The sequence below is a fragment of the Dermacentor albipictus genome, chromosome 7 (genome assembly GCF_038994185.2).
Source record: "Dermacentor albipictus isolate Rhodes 1998 colony chromosome 7, USDA_Dalb.pri_finalv2, whole genome shotgun sequence".
NCBI classification, from domain to species: domain Eukaryota; kingdom Metazoa; phylum Arthropoda; class Arachnida; order Ixodida; family Ixodidae; genus Dermacentor; species Dermacentor albipictus.
Genome location: NC_091827.1, coordinates 43,815,035 through 43,830,151, shown reverse-complemented (window position 1 = coordinate 43,830,151; position 15,117 = coordinate 43,815,035). Strand labels below are relative to the sequence as shown.

The window sequence follows — 15,117 nt, the reverse complement described above, 5'->3', positions numbered from 1 at the left end:
TCCCAGAATGCTCAGGTCTCTCTGGAAGGCTTCTTATAAACCCTTCGAGCACTGTAAGTCACGTCATGTTTGACCAATGGGAGAGTCCGCTCCGATGACGCCACTTTCAGCCAGTGGTAGGCGCCCGTGTCGCGGTTTCACACCTGGCGGCTCTCTGCGGTCTTGCCTCGCAGACTGGCAATGCACTTCTAACGAGGAGAAGGTGGAGAAGGAGGGGGGGCGCTCATGCTCCATTGTACAAGCGGTACAAGCGCCCACCTGCTCCCGTTGGCTCGGCGCCGCAGTGGTGGCAAATGCCTTCTTCAAAGGCGAAGGGGGACGATTGAGCTCCATTGTCCCAGGGCCCCTTCTAGTCCCGGCGGCACACGACCTGGGGGCCACAAACTTGTTTGCACGTGTCTCCTCTGGAATGCGCTTTCCTGCTTCTGCATTCCTCAATTAGCTGTGCTGCAATCCGATGTGGTCTGGGGAACTCGAAGTAATCGCAGGAAACAGCTCCATATCTAACAGGGCCAAAAACAATGATTGCTTCACGCCCTGTCACGTACGACAACGAAATGCACAGACAAAAGCAGGCATCGACACCAGCAGGCAAAACTGCTTCGAGACTGGCTGCTTTGGCGAGGCAGCTTTGAAACTGGCTCACAAAATAAGGAGCTAACGGCACTGGCCCACTGTCCTCGGTGTGGCGATTTCGCAAATTCTTTGCCTCATTATATTGCGAAATGAAAATTCGTAACGAGCTGCACTCAAATTTCGCTTTAGGGAGTGTCGTAATCATCAGCCATTTTTTTTATGCCCCTATTACTGTCCTCTTGTAAAACCACCGGGTAAACACCTTGCATAAAAAAATAACCACTGCTTCTTTTGCAAGACTGTTTGCATTCCCCCTCATGTAATACTCCATTCTTTTGTAGCCTGTTAGGCTTGTAAATAAACAAACATACTAACACATTAAGACGATTAATTTTTTTTTTATTTGAATTACAATTGATCATTCATCCCTTTAGCCTTTGATTAATTGCTTTCAGTGCAGGGTTTCCCATCGATTGCATAATTGAAATTTTTGCCAGGCACATTAAAAAGGTTGGAACACAGTTATCTACTTTTGTAGGAGCTTATATTTTAATGTTTAAGAGTTAGAAATACAAGTGTATTCAGTTTGAGAAAGAAGAATCTGTAACTTTGTAAATACTAAATAGAGTTGGCACTAGTGGTCCTTGAAGATATGAATATTTTATATAATGACACTTCAAGCAGAATTAAACAAGACACATGGCACTAGTGAGTCAATGTTACAGTTAAACAAGAAATAAGAAAAATGGCAAAAATGAAAGGTGAAGTCCAACTAAAATATGCTATATGCACAGGGCAAAAGAAAATTACTGGTTTAGGACGTTAAGCCACATGCTCTTTTCTACAGAGCGACGGAACGTCAGTTGGCTGGGATGTCTGGGTGAAACCGACATTTTATTTGAATGGCCACACAACCAGCATGCGAGAATAGATGCTCGTAAGCTAAGGATTTGCTGGGACGGACGCGAACTCCATTGTTATGTCAAATCCAGGCTCCAAACCGGTGTCGAGAATGCTGTGCCACATCTTTAGTGGACTGGGAGTGACAAGATGAGCGAGGACAGTTTCCATAGCATTGCCTTGAATTGCGAGGGCATTTCCAAGCCTCCGACTTTAGGCGGCATGTGCGGTGTCGAGGAAGATAGGAGAAGCGCCCTGCTTGGCATCACTCGATACTCGCAAAAACGGTCTACAGTCGCTCTACCACAGCCGCTGCTCATGCTCTGCCATTCTAGTAAGAGTTCAAAATGCTTGTGCCACTCCTGCCAAACCATAGAAAATGATTCATCGAACATGTCTAATTGATCAAGTCGACTAAATGAAAGGTGGACATCGATGAAGATTAATCATTTAGTGGGATACTTTTTAACGGTTAATCCTTCGTCGATACTACCACCCCTGTAACACGTTAGCATCACAACAGCTTTCTATGCAGCGCATCTCGGACAAGGAATATACAACAGCTTTATTGATTGAAGGTTTCAACATTTCTTTAATCGTTATCGTGGACATTTGTGCGACTGCCACGTTTGACATGACTGCAGCACGCCGCAATAACTACAACACATGCTTGAACAGGAACAGTTTGCAATGCTTGCACCAAACACCGATACATTTTCTTCGCTCTTCATCATTTACTTGAAATGTCTCTGACCATGGCAGCTTTAGAATAAAGCACCTGGTACATATTTAGATGTTCCAAGCCATGGCAGGAAATGGGGAAGAACCATTCAGGAACCACGACCGTCCTCTTGGCAACAAAGAGCACAGCTTCAGCCATTTTGGGGCAATATTGAGGCTACAGTGAAAGACCTCAAAAAATTTATTGCTACCTAGATAAAGGATGTGAACGACGTGCAACACATAACACTCCACGCAAATGGAAAATTCAACAACAAAAAATAGGTGAGTTGTCTGAAAGACAATAACAGAGCTTAAATAACAGCAGTAGCAAAGGAAGAAAGAAAATGGGTAAATTGCATTAAAAACAAGTTGGACGTCACGAGCTTGCAGGAGTGATAAAAAGCAGTCTTCTCTAGAAACACAATGGCAGACAACTAGGATCACATATGGGCAGTTTGCAGTACGCTTTCAAGATGGCGGAGACCATAACTTGGCACCCATCATCCATTGAGGAATTGCATTTCGTAGGGAAACTGATGCGAGCAGGTCTCTTTCCACAAGACTGGTGTTCCGAGGCTATAGGCGATTGCCCGCAAATCGAAAACATTTGCTGCTGCTTGCGTCTTAAGATGTGAAAGCTGTCTGTGTCCATCACAGCCTGTGCCAGTGCAAGACACACTGGGATTGTTCTGTAGTTCAAAGCCACTCATCAAAGAACTTTCGATGGTACAGCTTTACAAGTTGTCCACTTGTAGTAAATTTTCGAAATGCAGAAAGGATGGTGAAAAACCCAGAAAGAATACTGAGCTTAGGTAATTTTATCAACGTAGTAAGTACGATTTTTCTCTATACTAAACTCTCCGCAATGCGCTAATACTGGCCACCCCGCTGCAAGATGTGGGCAATGTGACCATGTAATTGCGATGCAACTATCGCAAACAGAATGTGGCTGCCACATTGCAAGGCAAGCACATTGTGCAAGAAAGAAAAAAATCAAAGCGTACCAGAATATCCCAAGTAGTCCCACATCTTTGACAGGTTGCCCACTTCCTAAATTTACTTTTCCCTTTTCCATGCTTTTTCAAGAGCCACACGTGCAATCCTATGCGATCGAAACCAGTGACTGGCGCCTGCAAGAACCAGTCACTAAGTTGCCAGTTACTAGTTCAAAGCTCCTGCAAACACAGCTTCAGGGAAGCCAAGAATGTTCCAGTTATCTTGAAATACTTTTTACTTCTCTAGGCATATCATACAATGACTTTTGATCGCGTGCCAAACAAAGCATTATAGGATGTTTCTGGCAAATTTTTATGACACTTCCATTATTGGTTGTGGCCGGTATATCTCGGTGCTCAAAAGATGCGATTCTTTCAGCCCTTAAGGTACTGAGAACTTCCCTTTCTTGGAGGGAGAGTAGTATTTTAGGGGGCATGGTTGATGACTCGGCATATTAGAGTAGGTGGCACTTAGCATACTTTCCTTATTAAAAATCTCTTACAGATATTGGGCTTGCAAATATTAATAGAAATGATCTGATAGCTTCTGCCAAACTTTTGATGCATTACAGCACGCTTAACTCATTGAGAGCAATAGCTCTCTCAACTCGGAAGTCATTCTCGTGTGTTTGAAGTTGTGTTCTGTATCTTGTACCAGTAAGTATTAAGAAACAGTCTTGACCTTTATACTCCTGTTGCTTCAGACAGACTGAAAATTGTGATGAGAGCCTGTACAAACAAACATGCTATATACTAAATATAATAAAAGCTTACGATCACTGCTTCTCTAATCAGGCATTTGACACTAGTCCCGCTGCACACTAAAGCAGTGCCTCACTCATGGTATACAAGAGTGGACTGTTCTGGCTTCAGAGAATACTCTGCCAACAGTACTGCTTGGCTACCTAGCCAGAAGTCCCTTTTAGGGCCACGCACTATAATGTCAAGAGCTATGGGCTGTTTGTGGTATGCGAATGCTAGAGCATCATTTCTGAACATTTTAAGGGGACTTAAAATTATTGAAGAGAACAACTAACGCAACGTAGCGGAACTTCAGCGAAATCAACCTTTCTCCCACAATCCTTAAAGTAGAGCTACATTGCAGCCTTTGTTGAAGCCGAACAAATGGTTACAAATGACACAGCGCTCCCATTTACGCAGTTTCACTTTCAAGAACTTCCGATTAAGCCATAGATTTAATCCTTTAGAGTTGCATCAGCAAATCCTTTCACTTACAGCATTGAGTACGTTTTAAATTTCCAGACCTGTCACATCCCACAAGACTTTCACATTGTACGCAACCTTCTCAAAAAGCAGCTTAGCAATCTATAACGCCAACACACGCTAGTGATCAACAGACAAGTGATGGCTCTGGAGCAAACAATTCATCAAGGGACTTGCTTGTCCTCATTAAGGCCACCCACTGATGAAAGAAATGTTGGTTCCAGAGACAGTAATTGTTTGTCCTCTGTTGATCACTTCAAGTCTCCAGCTTCTGGTGAAACTCCGTCTTGTTCAAATAATGCTAGGAATACAGCAACAAAATGAAATTTTTCGGTGGTGACTACTGCTTTATGAGGCCAGCATTTTGTATTTCATTTTTTTTTCTTTCTCAGTTCTACTAGGAACAGAGCCTCAAGGCCTAGGGACTAAGAACCACGGTGGTTAGATGGTCAGTTCAGCATGGACGTCGGTGGGTTGTTGGGTGGCAGAAGCAACAGCAGCACGTGCTTGCGGTTGACGGGCAATAGGGCCTCCTTTGTCGAAGTCCCACGTGTGGCCACCATCTTTTTTAATTCTTCTCGTCGTCGCCCTTGGTCTCGTGGGGTGGGGGCAGCTTCTCCCAGGAAGGCTCGACGCCCCAGATCTCGCGGGCGTACTCGCAGATGGTGCGGTCGCTTGAGAACTTGCCCGACGAGGCGATGTTGAGCAGCGCCATCTTGGTCCACTCCTCCTGGTTCGTGTACATGGCCGAGACCCGCTCCTGGCACTTCATGTACGACTCGAAGTCGGCCAGCAGGAAGAACCTGACGGATGCGTACAGGCACAAAGATGGAGAGAGTGAGAGAAAATAATGTTGCAGCATGAGCAAGAATCTATGATGCCTGTGCCGATGCACCGTGACATCGCTACAAACAGTAAATGGTGAACTTTGTTCCTACACACCTTCCTTGCACACACCTTCCCTTTTATGAGGGTATGAGACGAATTAGACTTTATTTTAACGTGGTTCAACTGTCATATCTAGCACAAATGAGACAAGTTACGCTCTGAGCCTGCGTCTGGCCGTCTCTGCACAGCACGTGACATGGCCTGATCGTATTACATGCCTCGCAGTCTGAACACAACAAATAGCAGCCTATCTTTTCTTTTTTTTTGTGCGACTGATGTGATGAGGAATAAAGCATTCTCAGAACGATGCATTCGATGATCATCGAAAGTTGTTTTTGAAGCACCGTCTCTTCGAAGCTGGTTAGGCCTCGCGGCACCCTTGGCACTGGGCAGGCAGTGGTAGGAGGCAATGGTAGGTGGCCGCTGAAGCGGTTAACGCGAAAACTCCCCACCGGTGGGCCATTGCATGGCACGCTGCTGCGGGAAGCTTGCTGCTACTTTACTCGTTGCTTAAGAGAAAGTGCGCATTTTTGGAAATGGCACTCAATGTTGCACGCACGCATTGCCGCAGCAAGGTATGTTATATTTATATCATCTAGACAATCTACGCCCAAAAATGTCTCTTGTAGCCAATAGTCCATTACAGCAAAGTTCGTTTAGAGCAGAATATGTCGCATTGATAATATATGCAGACAAAACTAAGTGAGAAGATTGGTCTGTTATATCTGAAAGTATGTTGTACAGAGATCTTTCGTAACAGCCATCCATGGACTGTAGGCCTATGACGAATATCAGCTATGAAGGTATTTCCATATCGAATTAGACTTTATTTTAATGTGGTTCAACTGTATGCACATTGCTAGTGTTGCTGAAAAAGCGTATGGACAATATGAATGAAAATGATGCACACAACAAGCACAGTACCACAACAAATACCACGTAACCTTCTCCAAGGACCCAAAACCTGCTCAAGTAAACAACCGTGGTGTGCGTGAATCATGCACACACACCAAATGACACATGCAGGTTAAGCCAAACAGTTACCTGTCATGGTTGAGCAGAACGTTGGTGAGGTCATGGAAGAGGTTTGGGTTGGATGGGCTGAAGAAACCACTGTTAATCTGGTCGATGGCCTTCTTCGCTTCTGGCAGCTTGTTGTAGTAGTCCCAGGCGTTGTAGCTGCATCAAGAGTTCATGACATGAGACACACGTATCATGACAGGCATAAACGGACTGAACAACACTACAATGCAGGACACTCAAAATGTTAAGTGGGGAGGCTCCCCTGATAGAAGTACCTGATATACCATTGAAACGGCTTGCCCCATTTCTATGGTATGTCAGGTACTGCTTGTCCTAGGACATATATAATTACAGTTTTGGAATCGGCACGCCGAAATGCACAAGGTGCACAAATTTGGCTAGATATATCTACAAATAAAAAAGTCGGCATTAAAGGGCAGCATCCCCCTTTAAGTTCTAACATGCTAAGCTGTTTCTGAATGCCAGTTCTTGTTGTTGTTAAAACATTTATTAAAATAACCATAAAAAGTTTCCGCCCCCAGGATGTGGATCCATCAGAGTGGAGGAGGGACGAAGGAGGAGGCCAGTTCAGATATTATTGACCATTTTTGAATCTTGTAGAAATTGAAGTAATGACTGGAATTTGAGGAACCGGCTATCGGGGGAATGAGTGGGAAAGCACCAGGCTTCCAAATCCTGAGGCCTCGGAGTAGGTATTTAAGAATAGTAACGCGAACTGCTGTCACCAGGTTTGGCTGCTTAAAGTAGGCTGACTACCTCTGCAACCACAATGCCAAAATATGTTTGGCATCAGCAAAGATGTACCCCACATTTTCATGAAACCTTTGCAACCATGTGAATGTAACATGAATGTAATGTAATGTTAATGTGAAGGGAAACTTGGCAACTCATGAAATTGTATTTTTGAATTGTATTAGTACCCATACTATAATAAAACGAACTCGCAATATGTGATGCAACAAGAATTTTCCACCTGTCCCAGATTTTGTGGGACTGTCCAGAAAGAAAGTTCAGTCACAACTGTGGGGATGTGCGACTCTCACGCGTCCCCTGATATGTTGTTTTCCCCGCATATCTAGTGTCTCCTGTAATCTGGCTTCTCTGTGTAGCTTAGTGCCGGTGGCGGTCGGTCTGGTTGCAGCGCATTACAAGAGATGGCGCAAGTGTGGCGTTGCTAGCGTCACCTAATAGCGGGATGGGTCGGGCAAGACACGTAGTAGGCTCTTTCCCATTGGCTCGGGGTCAGAAAGTAGTGCGAATGTTCTGCACGTGCGCCGATCCATGCTTATACAAGACCGTCTCACATGGCCTAGGATCGGGACACCAAAATGAACGAACCTGATCGTTCGAACGCGCCGCAATTTGCATGACCACACACGCAAACAGCCAGGCGTTGGTGCCCAGCATGGTGCGAACATATTCACTTGCTGTCCGGTTGCAGTGACTCGGACTTCCTAGATTTCTCCCATGCCCATTGACATAGTGTGTGTTCCGAGTCGGCTAGCAAGCATTAGTGCATGAAAGGTGCAATAGATGCCCTTGTGATTGTTTTCACTACTGTGTTGTTGTTCCTTTGTCCCAAGAGCAAGGGTGAGAAGCCCACACAACTTAACCTAGTCAGGAGAAGTATTCAAGTCCAGTATTCAAGGGCTTGTGAGACGTAACTTTCGCATCTCCTGTCACAATCAAGGGTGACACATGCTTATGACAAGCTTATTGAAAAATGCACAGCTTGGAACTATTAAAGACAAGCTGACTGACTTTCCCGTGACTGTTCCTCCGCTTGCGTAAGCAATATTACAGCGGAGAGAGCACAGCCATTACCATAAAACAGAACACAGAGTTTGGGTTAAGGCGAACTTCTGCTCGATTTGTGACAAATTGCACAATCATTAAAAAGAATTGCAGAATTAACTTTTGCAGGCAGGAAATAACAAGTAGACTCCCCTGTCATGTTCTCCCCACAGCTATGCTGCTTGCTTTTGCGATAACCAATGGGACCCCATATAAGAGTTTGGGCAATCTCCGTTGGCTTGGGCCTCTGATAATTTGGGCCTCCAGAGGCCCAAGCCTCCAATGGCTTGGGCCTCTGACAAAGGGGCGGACAGAGGAGAGTAAAATGTACACAGTGCTGTCCCGGAGAGATCTCTCCCGCTCTCGCTCTGCGGACGGCGGCAAGGCCCTGACGGCAATGCGAGTGTCCCCACCACAAACCACCATGAGTGGAGCGCCACCAGCAACAACCGTCACAAGGAGAAAGGGGAGCGGCGCAGGGATGACAGAACAGGTGAATGCCCGCGCAAAGGCGCGGGGGTATACTTCAATCCCCACAATGTTCAGCAAAATGAGGGAAACTGGCATAAATGGCTCTTTTGGCTGAAACCGCTAGCTCACTTGCACTAAAATTTTGTGTGCAGTATAACATTGTATTGGTTTAACATTATGTTCATATGCACTACTATCCTGTTTTGTCCAGAATGAATTTTATTTAAGTGTGCACGATGCGGTGATGCCAGACCTACTGAGCAACAGAATTGTGCTGCCACCAGTCACTGTTGTGATAAGACGTGGCTGCACTTTACTTTTTTCATCCCAATAATGACAGACAGCACCGCCATTTCTTTCACCGTTAAAATGACCTATTTGCTCCTGCATCCCCGCAGGTGATGAGCAGATGGTTTATTCTGCATGAAACAGACAAGTACAGCACCCAAACTTGACAGTATTACTTGAAACATACCATAAAATGCAATCACAAACAAGCCAGCTTCTTAGCCAGAAGAGCATTTTAAAAGTGTTTCCCTTATTTGGGCTTCTGGTATTCGGAGCTCACATCCAAATATAAGGTGAATGTGTTTATGTCATGAAGGAATCTTGTGTTACCATTCGTACGAACATAGTAAGCAGGTGCAATTATACGGCAAGCTCTGCACACGAGTGGCTCATGAGAACAAGATTCAAACAGCACTCACCCCCTCTTCTTGAGGGCTTCAACTTCTTCCTCGTTCATTCCAAAGATGAATATGTTCTCTGGGCCCATTTCCTCTCGCATTTCGACGTTAGCACCATCCAGGGTGCCAATGGTCAAAGCTCCGTTCAGCTAAAGAAAAATGCGATCAGGTACGTGAACGTTTGTAGCTGAAGAACAGACCATCCACACAAAGGCACTGCCGAGGATGCCACATATTGCATACATAACCTGCCCCTACATATAACCCATGCACACTTACTTATAATGCCTGAAACAATAAAAACTTCTCTCACAAGTGCTTAGATTTGGTGCGGTCATGCCGGCAGTGACCACTAATGAGTGAGTGGACAACCAGAATGCTTAAGAAGAAACTTTCATCTTGCAACTTCACGATTGATTTACAGCATACACAACATTTCTAGTGACAAATTTTGTACAGAGAATGCAATGGTGAGCCTTTCAGTAAAGCACTCTAGCGAGTGTAGAGAGAAAGGGCATTTATGCAGGAGTTATCAGTATTAGATTATTCAATCAGACTTCAAACTGACGTTAGAGTGCTGTCGAAACATGCTTCCTTTCGGTTGCCTGCTGCACCTGCCTTGCAAAACATGTCATGCATGCCGGCATATGGAGGGCAAAACAGAGTGGCATATGTGGCATGGCCTCCGAGGTCTGAACCTACTGGTCTAACAACTCTTTTGCATTGCCTCGTTCGAGGTGGTGCTGCAACCGAATAACACTAGCAAGGTCACAGCCAATGCGTGGCTTGACCTTCGAGACAGCTGGAGCACACGCGCCGTCTCGAGGTACATTCGGCTGGTCAGTGAACACGGGCACAAGACATTTCCACACACACACACAAAAAAAATGCAACTGCAGCAGATTTTTCTGAGACCAAGGGGTGGTGGTGGGGAGTGACTGAATTGAACCACTTGAATGTAGCTTTGGTGCCCGATTTTGACTACTTGAATGCAAAGCACTCTGACAGAATGCTCAAGAGCGCAAAGGGGTGACCAGTCAAATACAGTAGAACCTCATTCACATGTTTGGGAAAAAACACCAGAAAAAACTTACTAACCGGGAAAACATACCATTTTACAGGCTTAACTGACACCTACGGAATGCGAAGTGTCACGCGGATCATTCTGGCATGAGATGCCAACGTGTCGAACTAGTGATGCTCCTACGACTGGAAATGGGTTTTGTTGTTTTCCTGTTGCGTGGTGTTTTAAAAGGAAGCATCAGCATGGGTGCTCTTATCTAAATAAATGTAAAAGGAGAATTCGTTTTTTTTGGCAACCACTGCACCAAATTTATTGAGATTTGTTGCATTTAAAAAAAAAGTTTAACATCTAGTGTCTGTTGGTTTCGAATTTTCGATTTATGTTGTCAATTTTTTATTAAAGATTGGCGAAAATCTAAAACCTTCAGAAAATGAAACTATCAAGTTTACAACTCTAACTCAGCAATGGAAAATGATATCACAATTCTGTGAATTGCATCTAATAGTACATCTAAGGTGGACAGAATTGATATGTCACACATGAATCTAAAAAAATTGCATAATATGAAAATACAGCTTTTGCAGAACCCTTGCACAGAATGCAACAAATTCACGATGTAAGATATAAAATTACATATTGAATTATTTGTCCACTTTCAATGATCTAAAGGGTGCCGTTTACAGTACCGCAATATCTGTTCTTGATGCAGAGCTATTAATTTGTAAACTTCGTGCTTGTACTTTTTTCAAGCTTTCGAATTTTTGAGAATCTAACAAAATTCAAGCTCTAAATCAAAATTCCACTTGCAACAGTCACTAGAATTTAACTTTCTCTCAAATGCAAAAAAAATTTTGCTAAAATCGGTCCAGGGGTTATCTCAGGAAAACGGTTTTGCGTTTTACATGTATTTGGATAGGCCGCGTCAGAGTTGGGTCCGAGTCCTCTTAGGAGGGCGACGGGAAACCGAAACGAAATCGAGCTATGCCGGATGCCGCCGATGCGAAACGCGATGCCCACATCGTGCCGCCTGCAGCAGGAAACGGCGGCGCATTTGGATTATCACTGCCTACTAAAAGTGTGCAGTACACTGCCAATCTAGTGGCCGGAAAACGTATACGACCGCAGTCTGCAGTACGAAACGGCATTGTATTTTGGTTGGTCATCGCCTTTAAAAGCACCATGCACTGTGAAACAGATAGGCAAAGATGCTTATCGCAGTAGTAATTGTGGTGATAGCTGTGAATGCCGCGTGCGTCGACCCCAGAGAAGCTTTGCTGGTACCGAAATGAGGAACTGGGTGCACGCTGGCGTCTTCACGTGAGGGGGGCGGGCGAGTATTGCGGTGAAGCTGCCGCAGCGGGCAGCTAGATATCATTCTCGGTCGTGCGCACCTCATGCATTCTCTTGTTTACATGGGATATAGCGGTAGCAAAATGTGTCATACGATCGCAGTTTGGCGACGTACGGAACGTGGGTGCCAAAAAATCCTGTAAAAATCCCGTGTTCCGGGAACATATAAACCGGTAAAAAATGAGCGCAACATCTATCGGGTCATTTTTTGTGTTCTCGATTGCGAACGGGACCGCGTCAACGAGGTCCTACTGTATACCATCAGGAACTGCTGTGCGTCAAGTCCCTTCCTTCTCTGCATTGTGACACCGTGCACGATGGATTTTGGCAGGCAGGCACGGTTGTAAACAATCATGTGCAGTGTGGCAATTAAGCAATCGAAACCAATTGAGAGTTGTTCATTGTAGCTGCTTCATGCATTAAGCCTAAACCAAACCGAGCCAGTGCTTGTAATTGCAGTCATTCACAAAGTTGGTTAAAGTGTTGCTGAAGAAACCCTCACAGCCACATCTCCAATGGATCTAGGGGCAAGTATCAGAAACACCATGCTCAGCCGTAAAAGTGAGGTGCAGAAGCAGCAGAATACAATGCGTGGACACTTGACTTTATAGGTAAGAAAGCTCAGAGAAAAAAAACATGCACACACAAACGAAAAGAAACGGGCAATGGAGAGGTGCACATTATGTCGAGCATGCACAAACTGGGCTAACAGCAAGTCTTGGCAATGGGCACTGCAATGCCCAGAAGCAGCAAGTGAAAAACTAAACACATGCAGGCCACTCTGGCGGCAAAATAACAAAAACATCACAGGAAGGAGACCAACCATGAACTTCATGTTTCCGGTGCCTGAAGCCTCTGTGCCGGCGGTGGAGATCTGTTCACTGAGGTCGGCGGCCGGGATGATCTTCTCGGCCAGGGTGACACGATAGTTCTCCAGGTAGATCACCTTCAGCTTGTCCCCAACCACAGGGTCGTGATTCACCACATTGCCCACCGCAATGATCAGCTTGATGATCTGCTTCGCTATGTGGTAGCCCGGAGCCGCCTGCATCATCAAATCAAATTGTGGGGTGCTGCATCTCAATGCAAAGCACTGGCTATCAGGAACGCTGTATAGTAGGTGGGGGGGGGGGGGAGGCGAGAAGAGGGGTTTGGGACTAATTTCGACCTCCTGCAATGCTTCAATGTACATTAACACCTTTGCATTCTGACCCTACTGGAGTGTGGCTACTACAACAAGGAGTTGAAGCCGTACGCAACCTTGTGCTTGGCAGCAAAACACCATAGTCACTAAGCCACCGTGGCTGTGCCTACATCATCCCGCATATTGCCAGTGTCACTTGGGGTTCCACTTGAGCGTGCAGACTATAATACTTAACAGCACTGGATTGTTTTTAAGCATAAGGTAGCAAGAGCAAGGAATGAAATCCCCAAGAATTAACTGAAAGATACGAGATTCAGGGCCTGTTGCATGCACACCAGAGCAACAATTTACATTTGTTTGTTTTTGCTTACCCTTAATGCAACTGCATTCATATGTCAAGAAGCCATAGAGTGTCCGACTCTAGCCGAGAATGGGGGCAGCTGGCATCCCATCCAGAAAGCAGCAAAAAGCTACAATAAAAGCCTATGCAGATTCCAAGCTTTTGCTCGGATAAAGCATTGGCATTTGCTTTACTGTAGCCCAATCTGCAGCTTTCCAGTGAATCAGTTGCCTTTTCACTCGGCACTTCACTGGTCACTTATTGGCCTGTCGACACAGAAGTGACTTGCATCACTAAAGATCTAAGTTACGTCTTCATGCAGCTGCCTTGTTTGATGAGAATAGCATTCTTCGAATAAGTTCGTGAAGTTTGCGGTATGTCTGTATGTCTGTCTGTCCATATGTAACCTCTCATGCCAACTTGGGTCACTAGGTACTTGTCACTGGCTATGTACCGCTCTTCAATGAGCCTATTTCATGCCAAACTGGTTCACTGGTTGTGTTGCTGGTTATGCATTGCTGGTCATGAGGTGCTGGTTATGTGGCACCAATTACGTCGCACCGGTTACGTGGCACCAATTACGTGGCACCGGTTACGCGGCACTGGCTACGCGGCACCGGCTACGCGGCACCGGCTATGCGGCACCGGCTACGCGGCACCGGCTATGTGGCACTCTGCAATTAACCTCCGACATCTACTTGGGCCATTGGGTACGTACTGCTGGGTATGTGCCTCTCTTCAATGACAAAAAACATCCTTAAAATTTATCTGGCACTGGGAAGAATTAAATCAGTATCATATGTATTTACAATGGTGCCACCCACTGACTTCGTGGTGCAGCGTGTCCAAAAGGAAGCACAAGAGAGGAGCTCGGCAGCAGCACATGTGTCATACATGACTCGTTTCAGTGGCGGCCAATAAGGTGCGTCACTACATTGCTTCAACGCTAATTGCATTAGCGTTGACAGCCATTTCGATATGGTTTCTGCTGGAATTTTTTCACTATCTACCGAGTGTTGCCTAAATGGGTGAGCCTGGTATGGACTGTTTTATACATGCCTTGGTAGCCGTGAGCCTACGATGCCAAGAAAATTCTGATCCCATATTCTGTCAGCCAGCTATGCCAATACAAGTAGAGAGTTTTCAAGGTGGCTCAACATATAAGGCACATCATTATATAAGACAATTGTATATCATGACTCAAGCACAAATATTTAACGTTTTATATTGAAATTGATTTGTAAAATTATGATCAGCTGCAAAGAAAAATTTTTAAATCTGCAAGCTTATGTTTTGCCGGCACTACTGTAGTCTGCCACTGTCTTTTTTGCCCACTTCATTTCCGCAACAAGAACTTGCAGAGCCTTGCCAGAGTTCCTAAACAGCAAAATGGTCTATACACGACTCCCTCTTGGCTACAATGAAAGCTGCATTTCCACCGTAGCTGACACAGATGGCACCAATGTTTCGTTATGGCAAAATCAACATCTTCCGAGTGGCAAAACACGAACGAAACAAAGAAAGCAAGCTACGCACCTTTCCACCGATCATGATGGTACGTGGCACGAAGGGTGCCGAGGGGTTTGCCTTGATGCGGTTGTACAGGCAGATGATGTGCAGGCAGTTGAGCAGCTGTCGCTTGTACTCGTGGATACGCTTCACTTGCATGTCGAACATGGACGATGGGTTGAGCTTGATGCCCGTCGTCTTGTGCAGGTACTCGCACAGCCGCATCTTGTTTTCCTGCAACCAAAGGAATCAGCATGGGCCCGCGTGATACCCCTGTCAGATGGGCAAATTCAGTGCCGCTTTGAAAAAGTGCACTTTGCTGCTAATGTCGATTGCAAGTTGTTGTGCGGAAACATTTAGCGACACTCACTGTAAGATGCCAACACAGTGGAACCCCGCTGCGTTTTCACGACGGCTATGCCGTGCTTTCATGGTCCCGACCTAAATAA

The 15,117-nt window shown here is 45.3% G+C and overlaps 1 protein-coding gene across 1 annotated transcript in view; it reads right to left on the bottom strand.

Moving 5' to 3' along the window:
• Positions 1-2,022: 2,022 nt before the first annotated feature.
• LOC135915250 (glycogen phosphorylase-like) overlaps positions 2,023-15,117 on the bottom strand; it is a 48,741-nt gene continuing 35,646 nt past the window's right edge. Inside the window, exons 13-17 of the mRNA XM_065448267.2 lie at positions 14,696-14,902; positions 12,499-12,720; positions 9,323-9,450; positions 6,351-6,485; positions 2,023-5,221 (exon numbers count right to left, since the gene is read on the bottom strand). Of these exons, the coding sequence (XP_065304339.2) occupies positions 4,987-5,221; positions 6,351-6,485; positions 9,323-9,450; positions 12,499-12,720; positions 14,696-14,902 (927 nt within the window). The 3' untranslated portion in view covers positions 2,023-4,986. The remainder of the gene's footprint in view (positions 5,222-6,350; positions 6,486-9,322; positions 9,451-12,498; positions 12,721-14,695; positions 14,903-15,117) is intronic.